The 18,443-nt window shown below is 48.6% G+C and overlaps 1 protein-coding gene across 1 annotated transcript in view; it reads left to right on the top strand.

The window, feature by feature from the left end:
- The window catches only part of FARP2 (FERM, ARH/RhoGEF and pleckstrin domain protein 2), an 89,400-nt gene that overhangs the window by 38,469 nt on the left and 32,488 nt on the right, over positions 1 to 18,443 (top strand). Inside the window, exons 5-9 of the mRNA XM_079710007.1 lie at positions 316 to 394; positions 2,386 to 2,483; positions 4,000 to 4,114; positions 9,139 to 9,286; positions 17,189 to 17,284. Coding sequence (XP_079566133.1) covers positions 316 to 394; positions 2,386 to 2,483; positions 4,000 to 4,114; positions 9,139 to 9,286; positions 17,189 to 17,284 — 536 coding nt within the window. The remainder of the gene's footprint in view (positions 1 to 315; positions 395 to 2,385; positions 2,484 to 3,999; positions 4,115 to 9,138; positions 9,287 to 17,188; positions 17,285 to 18,443) is intronic.

Raw genomic sequence — 18,443 nt, 5'->3', positions numbered from 1 at the left:
TCACTTTTTTACTCCTAAAATATAAAGAAGAATACATTTTAAGATTTTAATGTGCAGTTTCCTGCTTGTTTTTAGGGTTTCTTTTAGTAATCGCTACTTAAAGCAAAAGTTTTCAGTTTTTTCTTTGCTATATGTGACTGGTACTTAGGACTAACAATTTCATGCAGAGGAAATTTCTTAACATCCTCTTACTTGAAAAGATTTGCTTTAACAGTCCATTTGAAAGCACTAGCTCAGTCACATCAGAATATGCAGAAAGATGGCAAATACAGAGTGTGACCTTATTTGTGGACTTAAAAATTTTTCTTTTTATAGGGCCAAAGAATACAGTGCTTCGCCTAGCAGTGAAATTTTTCCCACCTGATCCGGGTCAGTTGCAAGAAGAATATACACGGTAAAGAGCTTGACTGACCCAGAGCTGCCGTGGGCAGGGTCCTCCTTCACCTGTGTCCCTGACGGCACCTGTGCTTTACTTAAGCACCTGGTCAGGGTTGTTTATTCAAAGAATGAGCCTAGTGTCTGTGTCAAAGCTGTAACCAAGGTGTCATAGTTTTGCATTTTCACTCTTGCACAGACACAAATGCAAATAGGGTTTGGAAGAAAGGTTGTGGCACAAATTTGAGAATTAAAAATGGCGTTTGAGGGTACTGGTGAACAGATATTCTCCAAACAAGCATAGATCTATGCTTGTGCATGAAGTCGGTAGGAATTTCACCCATTCCTTTACTTTTTTAATCAACAAAATGCACTTACTTGGGAGTGTCCTTATGAATATATGGAGCAGAAATACTTTAGGTGATTTCTTTTGTGCTACTCTTTTAAATTCACGATTGATTCTTTGAAAGAAAATGTTTGCAGTTGTTTCATCTGGGCAATAAGATGATGGAAGTGGTTTTTTTCCTTGTGTTTTATGTACTGATTTTATCATGAGGAATAAAGCAAAAACCTAAAAATCAACTCAAAACCCGGAGTCAGAAGTCAGATAAGAGAGGGCTATGATGATGATGCAGTAGTAACAGAATAGCTTCCTGACCAAACGTGGATTCATACTTGGGTCCTCAGCGTCTTAGAACCTTTGCTTAGAAGGTCTTTCCAACCGCTTCTGTATCACAAAGTCATAGACTCAGCTGCGAGGACACGTAGAGACCACGAGGCTCTAGTCTCTCATCTTTACGGGTGAGAAGCTGAACCCCAGGACGGCAGGAGGCGCCTTATGAGTCAGCACAGAGCTTGTCTTAATTGTGTATTAAACACCTCACATTTACCAGGAAGTCCCTTTTGAGAGAATCACTTTTAAATATATATTCCTAGACAATGGTGAGTAACAGGAAGTGTTAACCTAATTCCGTGTCCTGGGTCCGAGCCGGGTTTATGCAGAAGGTCATTTTTTTATTTATAAAAAAACTGCATGTTTGTGGTAAAAGAAGAAAAAACTTTAAAGTTATGTAGAGTAAAAAGTCAGCGTTCCTCTTCACTCCCTGCCCACCCACCCTTCCCAGAAGTATTAACACTTGGACGTGAGTCTTCCAGATGAATTCACAGCAGTATGCCAGTGGACGTGGGGCTTTAAGTCATTATTTTACAAAACAGTATCAAACTCTACATAGAGAACTGCAGGTTGAGTTTCTTCTTCCCCCACATATCCATGGCACACCATGGATGTCTTTCCGTATTAGTATGTATGGCTGTAACCTAATTTATTTAGCCAGTCTCATGTTAGTGCAAATTTAGATTGTTTCTAGTTTTTCTCTGCTATAATGCTGCAAATAAACATCCTTGTCCACATATCTTTGTGAACTCTGGAAGTGTTTCTGTAGAAAATTCATAAGGTTGGTATTGCTTAAGGCCAAGGGTGTGTACATTTCAAGTTTAAGAGAGCACAGTAAACGCTGACGGCTCACACTGGGGTGGGACCCCCAACAAGGGCGGGGAGTCTGTCTTGCTCCCCATCGTATTTCCAGCTCCCAGAACAGCATCTGGAGCATATATGTGCTCGGGGATTATTTGCTCATGGGATGAATGAATACACAAATAGTTTCAATCACCCTCTCTGTTACATTCTCACCAGTTAATTCAAGACTACCTGTTTCTCAGATTCTAGCCAAAACCAGACATTATCAATTTTCCTTAAAGCTTCATAGCCACACTTGAAGCTTTGTCTTCATTGGCTATTTCTGTTACTTCACACAAAATCGCGAGTGCAGTTTTGTGTGTGTAACAGAAGTGGCATGAATTTGTGAGCTCTGTGGTGCTGGGCCTCCTGTGACCGCCCTTGCTCGCTGTCTGCTCTGGTGTGACCTGGGGCTGTGTGTCCTCCTGAGACAGACGTGGGAAGTGTGTTCAGAAGCTTTGGAGCTGATCTCTATGCTTGGAACTCCCTCCTAGATACTTGTTTGCCCTGCAACTTAAGAGAGACCTTCTGGAGGAGCGTCTGACCTGCACAGACACCACGGCTGCCCTCCTGGCGTCCCACCTCCTACAGGGTGAGTGTCCCGCTGGCCCCGCACTCACACGGGATGGCTGCGCCTGTGGCTGACTCACCTGCCCCAGGCTGGGCACCAGCAAAGGACGGGCGGTTCAGTTTGCAGGTTTTTCTGAGGAGCTGAGGGTTAACTTCCCACCTGGGAGGGGAGACGGGCCACGCGTCCTCTCCGCGGTCTCACGTGGCCCTCAGACCTCCAGTGGGGGGGCTGGGCAGCACCCTGACTCTGGGGAGAGCGTCACAGCCCCCGTGACAAGTCAGGCGTCAGTCCCCGAAGGACAAAGGAAGCCCTTCAGGATCTTAGAGCGGGAGGTGGTTTGAGCGCCACAGAAGGAAATCCCTGCCTGGCTTCTGGACTAGAGGCTGGACCACATCTTCCTGGCATAGAACGAATACTTCTGAAATTTGAACTCAGGAAGTATGATATAGAGAGATTCCAGAATTTTAGGGACTTCTAAGTTAATGGGTTAATGTGCAGTTTACTTGGTCCTTCCCTTGACACACCTTCTCCAAATAGCAGATTTTACCAGAGGTTTGCCGTCCTGCACAATGGGACCCGTTCACGCCCATAAGCACAAGTGTCGAAGTGGCTTAGTTATCTGTGATTTGTCCTGAGGTCCTCTCAGGCGGCAGGTGGCTTTTCAGTGCAGACGGCCTTCGGTAGTGCCTCTTGCTGAGGGCTCTGTGCGCAGCTGAGTTATCTTAGAATAACTCGTCTGCCTGTAAGTTCCACCTTGGAAGTGTGCTGCTTAGATTGAAGGATGGTAAAGAGCCACGACAACCAGATTCCGTGTAGGATTCTGACCGGGTCTTTTGCTTTAAAGTTAGGTGGCTGCTGAAACGTGAACGGGTTCTGAGGCTCGGATGCAGCAGCAGACGGTGGTCTTGTCCTTACCTGGGTGGTGGTGCCGGGGTTATGCATGAGAATGTCCTGTTTTGTAGAAAACACACACCAAGGTGTGATCCTGTGCATGCAGCTTTTCTGTGATTTGAGACTGTCTCAAAACAAAGTATGTTGCTTAAAGTTATTGGGCTTTAACTACTATTTTGAAAATATGTGTGGCCTTAAAATACATGAAATTAGAAAGCAACATGCATTGTTCCTCAAGAATTTGAGAGGGCCTGAAGGGAGAAACAATTTAAAATACATTATCTTGAAACAAAATAAAGGACCTTATCCTGGTCACAGTAGTCTTGAGACAACTTACAGAGAAAACGTTTAAAACGTAGCAAACAGGGTAAAGCTCAGAGTTTCCCTCCCTGGAGCCTCTCACCAGCGTCTTTCCTCTTCAAGACTCAGAAAAAATTCTCTTCGCCTGCCTTTATGTTTGCCTTTAACGGCATAAAATATTTGGGAAAATAAAATACAAAATTTTGTTTATTTAAGGGATATATTTTTTTGCTACAGATTTAGGATCATTTTCTTCTGCTTTTAATTTACGCACTTGCATGCACAAACGCTTGTATTTTTCTTCATGTAAACGTGAGAAAGACCGCTTGTTACTTTCTCGTCTCAGCGGAAATAGGAGATTATGAAGAGGCGCTGGACCGGGAGCACCTGCGGGCCCACGAGTACCTGCCGGGCCAGGAGCGGGCCCTGGAGCGGATCCTGGAACTCCATCGGGGGCATGCGTGAGTCAGCGCCGCCAGACGTCGGGGCAGTTGGCTGGCCGGGCGGGACTCCGTCCACAGGCCGCTTCGGGACAGGCTGGGAGGGTGCCCGGGCCCCGGGCAGTGCTGACGTCCCTCCTTAAGTGGGGGGCGGTGGACGGGGTCCCGCACTGGCCGCGCCCAGTCCTCAGGTGTCGGGGGCGGGATGGTTCCTACTGCAGCCCTGCTGCCTGGCTTCCCTAAGGCTTGACGCTGGGACGAGGTGAGGGCGACCCAGAGGAGGAGGGGAAGAGAGATGGGGAGGCCATGAGAAGGGCTGGTGGCCCCGGGCCCAGGGGTTGTGAGCTTGAGTTCACCAAAGGGAGAGCTCGATGGGGAGGGGTCCCGGAGGATTGGTCCCCCCTTGTGGGGGAGCCTGTTGAGAGGTAAGCGCACGACGTCGCGTGCAGGGCGGGGGTTGGGCAACGCAGACCCAGGCTCCAACCCTCGAGGATGCTCTTCCCTGTGAGGCCGTGCGCTTTTCTATGCCTTTACCGCTCGGAGCTACCAGCGGGCCTTTGTGTGCCTGGCTCGGGGTGGCACTGTCTGTACAGATGTGTCACTTGTGGCACGTGGGCTGGAGGGCCAGACAGAGCCTGCTCTGCAGGGAGGATGAGGTGCAGGACCGTGAGGGTGCCGGTGGAGGCAACAGCCTGGGGGTGGGGGGCACGGCACCCGAGGTTCTAGGAGCCAGTAACGGCCCCAGCTGCTGGCGGGAGGCTGCACGTGAACCCGCGGTGCCACGCGTGCCCTGGGCTGTGGGCCCCCCTTCGTCACGTGGTGAAACGGAGCCAAGGCCTGAGCTCCGTCTTGGGTGTGGTGGTTTGGGGCATCGCCGGGCATCCAAGCTGTGCACACAGGGCCACCCTTTCCCAGCCGCGGCCTCAGCGCACACCTGGCCCTTAGGGCTCTGCCCAGCTTCCTAGAGCCCCTCGTCATGGCCTCTTTTGAGGCTGCCTTGGTTCTGGCTGGTGGCGGGGGAATGCACCGCGCCCCGTGTCACACCCAGACCCCGAGGACCAGCCGAGCAGAGGGCCCCCTCCCCGTGCCAGCCTGAGTGAGTCCCATGTCTGTCCCAAAGGGGACGGTCACCTGTGTGGGATTTGCTCCTAGAGTTGGGGGTAGGGTCCCCTTCCTGCCAGGACACACAGGGCCGGAGCCAGGTGCCCGTGGAGGGTGGGGTGGCCGCGGTGTGAAGCGTCCCACCTGGGCAGCAGCGCCCGGGGCAGGGGTGGAACCAAAGCGCACTGTGCAGGGTGAGATGGGGTGGGGAAGGGGTGAGGCAGAACGGGGCCAGGACGTGCCCCTGGAGGATGCTGGTGGGGAGAGGCCCCAGAGGCCGTGAGAAGGAGGCCGTCAGGACAGGGCGGCGAGCAGCCAGAGGAAGGAAGACAGCCTGGGGCCGCGGACCCCAGGGAAGAGTGCTTCAGGATGGGGTCCACAGCCCTGTGGGAGAGGCTCACCGCCAGGCCCGGTGGGTGGGGGTTCATGACATGACCGCCTCCATGCATGGGGAGGCCGGTGGGACGGTGACCAGTCTATGCTCAGTTACACCAAGAACCTGCCTTGAGGGATGTAAAGCACCAGACCTGAGAGGTGGCTCCGCGTCTGCTCGTCGTGTGTTCGTATGCACATGTGCACGTGTTTGTAAGTGTTGCAGATACCTCTAAAGTTTGTATGGAAACACGAAAGACCCCAAATAACCAAAATAATCTTGAGAAAGAAGAACAAAGCTGGAGGTATCACTCCCTGATTTCAAACAACTACACAGCTACAGCCATCAAAACGGGAAGGAAGTGGCATAAAAACAGACACACAGATCAGTGGAACAGGACAGAGAGCCCCGAAGTGAACCCACACACTTGTGGGTGTGTGATAAGAGGCAAGACTATACAGTGGAAAAGACAACCTCTTGAATAAACAGCGTTGGGAAACTGGACAGCCACACACAAAAGAATCAAACTGGATCCCTTTTTCACACCATATACAAAAAATAAACTGAAAATGGATTAAAGACTTACACGTAAGGGGACTTCCCTTGTGGCACAGTGGGTAAGATTCCACGCTCCCAATGCAGGGGGCCCAGGTTCGATCCCTGGTCAGGGAACTAGATCCCACATGCGTGCCACAACTAAGAGTTCGCGAGCTGCAACTAAGGGGCCTGGCTGCCACAACTAAGACCCAGTGCAACCAAATAACTAATATAATAAATAAATATTTTTAAAAGATGACTTACATGTAAGACCTGAAACCATAAAAATCCTAGAAGAAAACAGGCAGTATATTCTTTGACGTGGGTCTTAGCAATACAGTTGACCGTTGAACAACATACGCGTGAACTGGGTGAGTCCCCTTATACACGGACTGTTTTCCGTAGTAGATGCTACATACTACATGGTCTTAGGCGGGTTGAATTCTCAGATGTAGAACCTCGGATACAGAGGGCTGGCTGTAACTTATGTGCAGAGGGTCGGTGCCCCTAACCCCCGAGTTGTTCAGGGTCAACTATATTTTTGTTTGGATCTGTCTCCTTAGGCAAGAGAAACAAAAGCAAAAATAAACAAATGGGACCTAATAAAACCAAAAACTTTTGCACAGCAAAGGAGACCATCCACACAACAAATGACCTCCTACTGAATAGAAGATATTTGCAAATTATATGTCTGCAAAAATATACAAAGAACTCATACAACTCAACATGAAAAAGGCAAACAACTTGATTAAAAACTGGGCATAGGACCTGAAGAGACATGTTTCTAAAGAAGACAGACAGATGGCCAACAGACACATGAAAACATGCTCAAACTCACTAATCATCAGGGAAGTGCACATCAAAACCACCATGAGACACTACCTCACACCTGTCAGCATGGCTGTCATCAAAAAGACAAGCAATAAGTCAGCAGACGAATGGGTAAAGAAGACGTGGCATGTATTGTACAATAGAACACTACTCAGCCATAAAAAAGACGGAAACTTTGCCATTTGCAGCAGCCTCTATGGACCTGGATGGAGGGCATTGTGCTAAGTGAAATAAGTCAGACAGAGAATGAGAAATACTGTATGATTTCACTTATGTGTGGAATCTAAAAATACAGCAAACTAGTGAACATAACAAAAAAGAAACAAGCTCAGATATAGAGAACAAACTACTGGTTACTCATGGGGAGAGGGAAGCCGGGAGGGGTGAGATAGGGGTAGGGGATTAAGAGGTACAGACTACTAAGTAGGTAAGCTACAAGGATGTACTATACACATAGGGAATATAGCCAATATTTTATAATAACTATAAATGGAGTATATAACCTTTAAAAATTGTGAATCATTATATTGCACACCTATAGCTTATATAACATTGTACATCAACTGTACTTCAATAGAAAACAAAGACAAGAGGGGACTTCCCTAGTGGTCCAGAGGTCTGTGCTCCCAATGCAGGGGGCCCAGGTTCAATCCCTGGTCGGGGAACTAGATCCACATGCCACAACTAAGAGCCCGCATGCTGCAGCAAAGATCCTGCGTTGCTGCAACTAAGACCCAGAGCAGCCAAAATAAATAAATAATAAGTAAATAAATAAATAAATATTTAAAAAAAAAAGACAAGAAATAAGTGTTGGCAAGGATGTGGAGAAAAGGGAACCCTCGTGCACTGTTGGTGGGAATGAAAATTGCTGCAGCCACTATGGAAAAAAGTATGGAGGTTCCCCCCAAATTAAAAATAGATGCAATACTCTGTAATGGCCTATATGGGAAAAGAATCGAAAAAAGAGTGGATATATTAGATTCACTTTGCTGTACACCTGAAACTAACACAACATTGTAAATCAACTCCAATTAAAAAAATTTTTTCAATAAATAAATAAAAATTAAAAATAAAGCTACCATATGATCCAGCAATTCCACTCCTGGGTATTTTCCCAAAGAAAAGAGAAACACTAACTCGAAAAGATATATGCACCCCCGTGTTCATAGCAGCATAATTTACAATAGCCTAGATGCAGAAGCAGTGCCCATCAATAAATGAATGGGTAAAGAAGATGTGGTGGATATACAATGGAATCATCATCTTGTTGAAGATGATTTATTAAAATGCAAGTTAATAGATGTCTATATCAACTTCAGAGAACAGACATTTTAGTCAAAGAATGGAAATCACAAGAATGGCATAACGCAAACAGTGTGTTATTCCTTAAAGATCCAAAAACTCAGGCATTCAGAAGTAAGAAGAAAAAAGAGTTGTTAATGGAAAATCCCACATGGAGTGTTTGGGACTTACCTGAGCATCATGCCTTGGAGCTGCTCGGCGCCATGTGGGCTGCGTGCGAGGCGTCAATAAAACCAATTTTTTGGTGATTATATTTTTATTCATTTTGATAATTTTTTTTTCTTTTTTTCTTTTTTTTTTTTTGCAGTACGTGGGCCTCTCACTGCTGTGGCCTCTCCCGTTGTGGAGCACAGGCTCCGGACGTGCAGGCTCAGCGGCCATGGCTCACGGGCCCACCCACTCCGTGGCATGTGGGATCCTCCCGGATCAGGGCACGAACCCGTGTCCCCTGCATCGGCAGGCGGACTCTCAACCACTGCGCCACCAGGGAAGCCCTAGAATTGTACTTTTTGAAAATAGTTTTTTAAAGTTTTGAAATGGGTTTAATGAGATACTAGAGTTATCTGTGGTATTTCCTTTATTTACTATTTGTCTCTGCGCGTAATGTTTGCACGTTACTTTGTATTAAGATAAAATTATAAGGCTGAACATCTAATGAGTGCAAAGAAAACATTCGACCCACTAGGAAATGGATTACAGAATAGAAGCAAGCAGACAGTTTCCGTGGCCTGTGTGCAGTGTTTTGTTTGATGTGCGTATATAAACATACAGTGAGTGACCGACCCTCTGAAGAACAGAGCCTCCTTTGTTGGTTTGTTTCTGTGGTCTCTTTTCCTGGTCGCTTCTGTCCTGTGTTTCAGCTCTTTCAGGAGTGCTGTGATCATGCTGTCTTTTATTACAGGGGCCAGACGCCTGCCGAGTCGGATTTCCAGGTGCTGGAAATTGCCCGGAAGCTGGAAATGTACGGCATCAGGTTTCACACGGCCTCTGACAGGGAGGGGGCCAAGATCAACCTGGCCGTTTCCCACATGGGCGTCCTCGTCTTCCAGGTAGGAGGGCGGCTATGCTGTGGCTTCATGGGATTGTTTTACGTTTGCTGGGAAGTCTCTGTTGCTGAATCCGTCTTAGACTTGGAGGAAGAGCTTTGCGGACCCTCTGATCCGACCTCTCACCCGTTAGAGAAGTTGTCTTCTTGTCCTGGACTCACTGTCACGGGGACCACGGCCCCCAGGGCACTCAGTCACGTCCCACTGTCCTTCTAACGTTGACAGAAGGTCGCCCCCGTGGAACCTCAAGCCCGGGCTCTGGCTGCCCTGTGGGGCGGCGTCCACCCCCGCGGGGAGGCTGCTGCCCTGTGGGGTCTCCGCCGCGGGTCCCAGTCACCGTTTAAAGCACAAGACAGAACAGCCTGGGGACCCTCCGAGGCCAGTGCTCGGGTTCCCGGGGATGTGTGCGGTAGCGGCTTTCGGATGGGTGAGTGTTACATAAAGGGCCACTGAGTTGTGTTTGTGGTGAATGTCCATGTGCCGGGCCGTGGGGTGTGACGTGCCTGGAAACAGCTGCCAGGGCGCCGGCCTGCAGCTCGGGAGCCCTCGCCTCGCCAGATGCTCCCGCCTCCCCTCCAGGAGCTGCCTGCTCCCGGCCCGTGAAGTCGGGCGCCTCTGATGGAACGTGATGCCCGGGGTTGGCGGTGGCGCTCTTGGCGCCCGGCTGGCTTTGCGGCTCTTCCCTCTGTGACCCGTCTTCGCTGCCGGCGCCTGAAACGGCTGGTCTGATCCAGGCCTCCCTGATCAAGGACACTTTGTTTCTTCTGCTTTTCCTTTCTCTTTCTCAACTTAGCGAGCAAATTTCAATTTCCCATCGGAAAAAAATTTAATTTTGCGTTTAGAATGTCAGTTCTGTTACATTCCACCTAAAATCCAGGCCTTTTGAGTGGTGTCCAGGGTCTCCCACACCTGCTCCCTTTGATGGCGGTTCCTACCTGGCACAGAGGGGGAAATCACGTCCCTCAGAGTCAAGCTGTTGTCATTTCTCCAGAAAAGGACAAATAGTTTATGACCAGAAGAAACTGTAAAAGCATGAGGTTAGAGACTTGAAATGGAAGGCGGCAGATTGAATTCATCTCCACTCCCTCAAAATCCCCACCGGCATGACAGTGAAGGAATTTTTTTTTTAACTTTACATCAGTAAGAACAAAGAATGGAAAAGGAAACCACAGAAAGCGAGGACTATCAGCAGAGTCTGGGAAATAGGGAAGCAGCCCCTGACGGCCTAGCGAGGAGCCTGGGATCCCCAGGGGGGCGGGGAGGCCGGGCGGGGCCGGGGCAGACAGCTACAGCACGCCCCGCCCCACCAGGACGAGGCGCCTCCCTCCCCTCGGAAGGTGGAGATGAGGTGCCTCATGAGCAGGGTTCTAACGTCGGGGGCCCCGCTGCAGCCCTGGGAGCTGCCAGCCAGCGTTTCAGAGCCTCCTTTTGTAAAGACTTTGATCTGGAAACACTTTCAAACGTCCCAAAAAGCTGTGAGAATGAGAATAGCACGCAGAGACCCCACGCACCTGTCCCCCAGGTTCAGCTGTCACCATTTGCACCTCCCGCTGGCATGTGTTCTCATCCCTGCCGCACAGACGCATGCCCAGACGCACACAGTTTTTTCTGAAGCCTTGGGGAGTAAGCTGCACATGTCGGGGCCTTTGCCCCGAGAACCTCGGTGTGTGTTTCCCAAGAGCAGAGTATATTCCCTGTCGTGACCACAGTCAGTCACTGCTGAGGCCGTGGGCTCTTAACACCTGGCACACGGGTCCATCCCCAATCCTGTCAGCTGGCCAGTGGTCTCCCTGCAGGACAGGACCCCATCTAGAACCAGGCCGTCACGCTGCAGTCACCTTTAATCTGGAACATTCTTTTTTCTTTATCTTTTGTGAAGATGGTGTTGAAGAATACAGCCCCTTTGTAATAGAAAGTTCCTCGTCTGCGTTTGTCGGCTGTTTTCCTGTGATTAGATTCAGGTGACGTGTTCCCAGCTGGACCACTGCCCAGGTGACACGTGTCCCCCTCGGGGGTCACACCCGAGATGCCACCTGGCCTCCCTGGCGATGCGAACCTTGATCCCTGTGTTTTCTGGCTCTTCTACTGCATAGTTACTGGTTTTCCTCTTTCAACTAATAAGCGGTCCATGGAGAGGCGCTTTAAGACACAGATGTTCTGTCCCTTGTCAGATGTCCCTTAGACTAGCATTCCCTGGTGATGCTCCCTGGCCAGTGTTTACCAGGATGGTCACTAACTCAGGCACACCCAGAGCCTCGCTGTTAAGCACAGACAGTGACCAAGGGTCGCCAGAAGTTTGAGGAAAGCCTTTCTTCAAAGGAAGACGGTATTTGAGGGACAGGGGCCAAATTTGTGGGAAGAAGAGACTCAGAAGAAACAGAAGCTGTGCCGGGGGTGGAAGAAATGGAAAGCACGGCTCCTCAGAGAGGATATACTGTTGTTCATCTGTCAGATCGGCAGAACAGGAAAATCGCTTTACCCTGCATCACGTTCGTGAGGAACAGGAACACAGCTTTAGCACGAGTGTAAACTTTTTCTCTTGTGATTTTTTATTCTGGCCTTGTTTGTAATAGTAAAATATTGGTAATTAATTATTAGGAGGCTGGTTAAATAAATGGTGGTGCATCCATATTATGGGATAATTGGGCAACTGTCCCAAGGTTGCATGCGCGGTGTCCTGATATGTGAAACATTCTTTGAGATGTATTGTTAAATGGAGAAGATGTTCAAAACTGTGTGTGGAATTTGCTACCGCTTATGGGGGAAAGAGGGGAACTTATACACACACACACTCTATTTATTCCCTACAAAATAAACTGGGGTTGGCTGCCCCTAGGATGGTTACTATAGCCTGCAGGCTGTTAGAAGTGGGGAGAGGGGCCTGTTCATTCTGGACTCAGTTTTGGTACCTTAAGAATTTGAACCTTGTTAGTATGTTACTGTGTTATGTTTTCTTTCTTTTTGTTAATTTAAAAATCCTTTAATTGCTAACAGTGTTAACCATCATCTGAGCCTTCAGACAGTCATAATCTTTTTTCAACAGTAACATCAAAGATCATTGATCACAGATATCATAACACATATAATAATGAAAAAGTTGGAAATATTGTGAGAGTTACCAAAATGTGACACAGAGACATGAAGTGAGCAAATGCTATTGGAAAAACAACGCCCATAGACTTGCTCAGTGCAGGGTTGCCACAGACCTTCAATTTGTGTGAATTACGTTTTCTAAAAAAGCCTCACAGAAGTAAGGGAAAAGCTTGCATCTCTGAAACGAGAGCAGGGCAGTTACGGACAACAAGAGTGACGCACGTTGGCGGAACGAGAATGTTTGGAAGATGCAGTTGAGGAAATATCCACAGAACAGAATAAAAGATAAAGGGTGGGCTTCCCTGGTGGCGCAGTGGTTGGGAACCTGCCTGCCAATGTAGGGGACACGGGTTCGTGCCCCGGTCCGGGAAGATCCCACATGCCGCGGAGTGGCTGGGCCCATGAGCCATGGCCGCTGAGCCTGCGCGTCCAGAGCCTGTGCTCTGCAACGGGAGAGGCCACAACAGTGAGAGGCCCGCATACCACAAAAAAAAAAAAAAAACGATAAAAGGTGAAAGTTGGGAGAGAAAAGTAAAGAAAATTCCAACACCATCCAGGAGGTCCAGCATCCCAGAATTCTAGAGGCAGGAACCAAAAAGCAGTGGAGGCATTGTTAAAGAAATTACATGAGAAAAAGCTTCCAGAACTCAAGGCACAAAGTTCCAGGTTGAAGGTGCCTGCAGGTTTCCAGTGTGATGGCAGCAGGACTCGTCAGCATGAGCTGCCAGAGGTGGGGGCAGTTGGAGTGCTGCCGGGCTGGTAGCAGCAGGACTGGAAGCTGGAGACGGGGAGGTTCTACACGTGAAAGAAGACCATTTCCAGCCTGGAGTTCTTTTCCCTGTGCAATGTGACTCCTGTGCAAAGAGAAAATGAAAGCGTTTTCAGATATGCAGGTTTTCAGAAATTCAGTTCCTGCACAGCCTTTTGAAGGCCGACACTGGAGGAGAGAGAAACTCGGATGGGAGTTGAGGAAACAGGGTGACTCAGGTTGGAGAAGGCAGAGGGGCGGGCTGTGCTCAGATGGGGAGAACGTTCGTCAGCATAAGCACGGGGGCGCCCTCCAAGAAAGGGCTGATCAGGGGAGCTCCCCAGCGTCCGGTGGTTAGGACTCGGTGCTTTTGCTGCCAGGGCCCGGGGTCCAGTCCCTGGTTGGGGAACTGAGATCCCGCAAGCCGGGAGGTGTGGCCTGTGAAGGGGCAGGGAGAAGAACTGAGCCATGGCTTCATGGCTTAGACCATATCGAGGAGTTTTAAAGGTCTGCGGGGAAGGTTTGGGGCTGAATTAGCGCTGGGTACCTAGAAATTAAGCAAATGAAAAGAGGCGGTTAGTGACTCAAGGAAAAACAAAAGCAAAGGAGCAGACTTCCCTGGTGGCGCAGGGGTTAAGAATCCACCTGCCAATGCAGGAGACACGGGTTCGAGCCCTGGTCCGGGAACATCCCACATGCCGCGGAGCAGCTAAGCCCGTGCACCGCAACTACTGAGCTTGCGCTCTAGAGCCCGCGAGCCACAACTACTGAGCCCACGTGCCACAACTGCTGAAGCCCGTGCACCTCGAGCCCGTGCTCCACAACAAAAGAAGCCACCGCAATGCGAAGCCCATGCAACCGCAATGAAGGGTAGCCCCTGCTCGCCACAACTAGAGAAAGCCCGCGTGCAGCAACAAAGACCCAAAGCAGCCAAAATTAGTTATTTAATTTTAAAAAGCAAAGGAGCAAAGTATAGTTATAATTCAGGTTGGCTCAACTTGCAAGCAATACTTAAGTGATCAGTAATATAAATACCGAATTTTAAATTTACCAAAAATGGAGGGAGTGTGGGGAGGGGTGGACGTGAGGTCATGGTGGGTGTGGAGGTCCAGGAGATGAGATCTCGGAGCAGGGTACAGTAGCAGCCTTGAACGAGCTGTGTGGACATGCGGATGCAGGTCCGGAAGGCGGTTCTGTCCGGGGGAGCAGGCCTGAGGGTGGCCCGGAGAGCCCTGAGTCTCTGGGTTCTGTTTCAGGTCTTATTTGGCATTTACAGCTGAGCCATGGAGTTTTTTGATAAAATCCAAAATGAGAGCAGTGGCTCTGAGTGTTGCACTGCTCGGTGAGGGTCAGGCTTGCCCAGGGCAGAGTGAGGGCATCCGTGGATTCTTTGTTTCCACTTTTGATTTATGACTCGGTTAAAGCCCTGGGATATGGTGATTTTTTATTTTGACCCAAAGGGAAAATGGGAAGGCAAGCTTGCAGCCGGGAACAGTGTGTCTGTTGCTCTTCTCTGTGTCTTCCTGGGGAGGACAGGCCCTTCCCTGCCCCTCCTGTGCCCACCTGCTTTCCTAAGCCTTTACCCTAGGCACCTACCCTCTAGAAGCGAGAGCTGGCGGTGGGCATTTTCTTTTCTTTTGTTGATGTTTTATCCTTTGGTTGTTTTGTTTGCTTTTTTGAGAACGCAGTTGAAAACCCTCGAATATTTTACTTTGAGTAGCAGTTGAAGTGACTTCGTGTCTGGACGGTGTTGGGAGCTGGAATACTTGGGTCTCATCTAGACCCTGTCATTTGTGTCTTGGCCTCGAGGACACTTCTTAACTCAGGAATTTTAAAAACGATATAATTCACACATAATGTAAAGTTCACCATTTAATAGTATAATTCAGTTGTTTTTAGTATATTCACAGAATTGTGTCACCGTCACCACTAACTCCAGAACGCTTAAATCCCAGCCTCACCCCGTACACTGTAGCAGTCACTGCCCGCCCCTGACAACCACTAATCTGCTTTCTGTCTCTGCTGATTTCTTGTTCTGGACATTCCTGTAAATGGCCTTTGTGCCTGACAGCTTTCCCCTGTCTCAGAGTTTGTCCGTGTCGTGCATGTTTCAGTGCCTCCTTCCTCTTTAATTGCTTAAGTTGTTGTGGGGTTTTTTTGTTGTTGTTTGTTTGTTTGTTTTAGTATCTCTGAAGGGAAAACATTCTTCACCTTGCCACCCCCCATCTTGAATTTGTAGAAAAGAGTAAATGGTCATGAGAGTCAAGAATAGAAAAGAAGGGCTTCCCTGGTGGCGCAGTGGTTGAGAGTCCTCCTGCCGATGCAGGGGACACGGGTTCGTGCCCCGGTCCGGGAGGATCCCACGTGCTGCGGAGCGGCTGGGCCCGTGAACCATGGCCGCTGAGCCTGCGCGTCCGGAGCCTGTGCTCTGCAACGGGAGAGGCCACAGCAGTGAGAGGCCCACATACTGCAAAAAAACAAACAAAAAGAATAGAAAAGAAAATGCCAGAAAAGTGTTTCAGTACATTTAACATTTTAATTTTGGAAACGTTTCAAGGTTATAGAAAGGATATGAGAACAGTAGAAGGTGCTCCTTCCCCAGAGACGGCATCCAGCTTCCACCAGTTGCCCCAGTCTCGTTGGCTTCAGAAGATCCCTTCTAAGGTCAAGCGCTCTGCCCAGTCAGGATCCCACTCTGGCCTCTTCAGTCTGGAACTCTCTTCCTTCTCTCCTTGATTCTCCTGACCTTGATGCTTTGGAAGTTTTGAGGCCAGTCATTTTGTAACATGGGCCTCCCAGCACCTGCTGACGATCAGACCCTAGTTAAGGTTCTTGGGGGGGTGAATCCCAGAAGCGAGAGTGTGCCTGGTCCAGCCGTGAGGTGGCCCCCGGTGCCTGTCTGTCCCATTGCCGGTGGTGCCAGTATCCATCACTTGGTTGGAAGGCGTTTGACAGGCTGCTTTGCTGCAAAGTGACTTTTTATCCTTTGTAATTCGTAAGCATTTTGTGGAGAGATACTTGAAGACTGTAAACTTCCCTGATGGTTGCCAAAAGGCAACTTTTTAAATTCCATTCTTCATGATCCTAGAAGGGTTTTCTCCTCTTTACGTCACTGTGGACTCATGGGTTTGTATTATAATCATACTATCACTCAAGTTATAATTCGGGTTATAATCTGATACTTGATCTGTTGTCATTATTTGTTTTGATCTTTAAATTGGCCCACATCAGGGGGTCCCTTCAGGTGGCTCCTGTGCCCTTTTCTTTTTTGTTAGATTTTTTTTATGTAGACCATTTTTAAAGTCCTTATTGAATTTGTTACAATATTGCTTCTGTTTTATGCTTTGGTCTTTTGGCTGCGAGGCATGTGGGATCTTAGCTCCCCAACCAGAGATCGAACCCACACCCCCTGCATTAGAATGTGCAGTCCTAACCACTGGACCACCAGGGAAGGAAGTCCCTCCTGTGTCCTTTTGACATTTCCCCGTCATTTTTTGAGCACTTGTTTACTTTCTTACACAGTAAGATGGTACAGGTTCCTTTGTTCTTTGCCTGCTCCACCCTGGAAGAGCAAAGGGCCCTGGTCTCCTTAGTGGACAAAATTGTTTAGAAGCTGAGGTCCTTGCCCAGTGTGCCCACTCTGGAGAGTCGGGGGTTCAGCCTTGGGTCCGGGTCCCATCCGGCACCCCTGGGATCCCTCCATCCTTCCCTCTTCCTTCAGTGAGAAACCCAGCTCCGCTCCAGCCCCGCCCCACCACCACCAGGCCCCTCCCAGCCGCCGTCCTCGCAGTAGGGGGGCTTCAGAAATGTTCACTGTTAACACTGAAAAAAAGAGGTTGTAATAAAGCTTTATCAAAGAAATAAAGTTTTCTTCCTAAAACAGAGATTAGTGTGTTTAGTATTGACATTTTAATTCAGAGTCATTCCGAACATAAAATATCAGGGGCTTGCTGTGCTTTCTGGCAAGGATGTGACTTAAACCTTCTCTGTTTCATGAGAAATCATGTGCGTGCGTCTAGGTTACAGATGTGTTCCTCAACGAACGTCTGTCTCCTGAATTTCAGAGCAGCACCAAGATCAACACTTTCAACTGGTCCAGGCTCCGAAAGCTCAGCTTCAAGAGGAAAAGGTTTCTTATCAAACTCCACCCAGAGGTCCATGTAAGTATTATTTTGAGAACTTTTTAAATTATGAGAGAATTTACTCTGCTAGAATAGTGAGTTTTTAATTACTTCTTTTTAAAATTTATTTATTTAATTTTGGCTGCGTTGGGTCTTTGTTGCTGCACGTGGGCTTTCTCTAGTTGTGGCGAGCAGGGGCTACTCTAAGTTGCGGTGCATGGGCTTCTCATTGAGGTGGCTTCTCTTGTTGCAGAGCATGGGCTCTAGGGCACGTGGGCTGCAGTAGTTGTGACACGCAGGCTCAGTAGTTGTGGCTCGCAGGCTCTAGAGCGCAGGCTCAGTAGTTGTGGTGCACGGGCTTCGTTGCTCTGCAGCACGTGGGATCTTCCCAGACCAGGGCTCGAACCCGTGTCCCCTGCACTGGCAGGAGGATTCTTAACCACTGCACCACCAGGGAAGTCCCTTTAATTACTTTATATATCGTTTCAGCATAACTCACATAAGAATTTAAGGACAGGATTCAGGACTGGGGATGGGCTTAGGGGTGACCTGCCCAGCACTTCTCACCTAGGAGGCATATCGGCATCCCCGGGGGCGGCCCCACCCGGAGACTCAGCTGTGGGGTTGGCCTGAGAGAGTGCACATGCGACAAACTCCCAGGGCTGCTGAGAACTGTTGCTCTATTAACAGCCAGTCCTTCTTTGGGTAATAAAGCTGAAATACAGAGTGTTTAGCTGTGATCTGAAGAAGCTCCACAGCAAATCAGTGTTGGAGCTTCTGTCCAGAATGAAGAGAGGGGCGTTTCCAATGTTCTCATGTGTCTTTGATTCAGAAATTGACCCTTTAATAGCTCTAATTGAAGTAGACTTGATTTTCAGAAAATAAATGTTCCTTTCTTTTGAGATTGTGAGTCAGTAAGGTAATAATTAAATATAAATTTACTGAAATTAGTAAAAAGGGGAAAAAGTAAATGTCTGTACAGTCTGATAGTTGGAAAAATCCAGTACGTCAGACTATTCAAAGATGTCCACGTTGTTACATGTCTACTGTACAAAGGAAGTTAGGAAATAAAAAGTAGGTTAGCTGAGCCACTGTGGGGTTGAAGCTTAGGAGGCTGTCAGCTTAGACACACTCCAGGAGATCAGAGCTCTGGGCCAATCTGGAGGAGAGGCTTCACCTAAGCTTTTCAAAGGCACTT

This window comes from Hyperoodon ampullatus (assembly GCF_949752795.1).
Source record: "Hyperoodon ampullatus genome assembly, chromosome: 8".
In the NCBI taxonomy this organism is placed as follows: domain Eukaryota; kingdom Metazoa; phylum Chordata; class Mammalia; order Artiodactyla; family Ziphiidae; genus Hyperoodon; species Hyperoodon ampullatus.
Note: the sequence above shows the minus strand (reverse complement) of the source record. Positions and strands in the feature narration are given on the sequence as shown.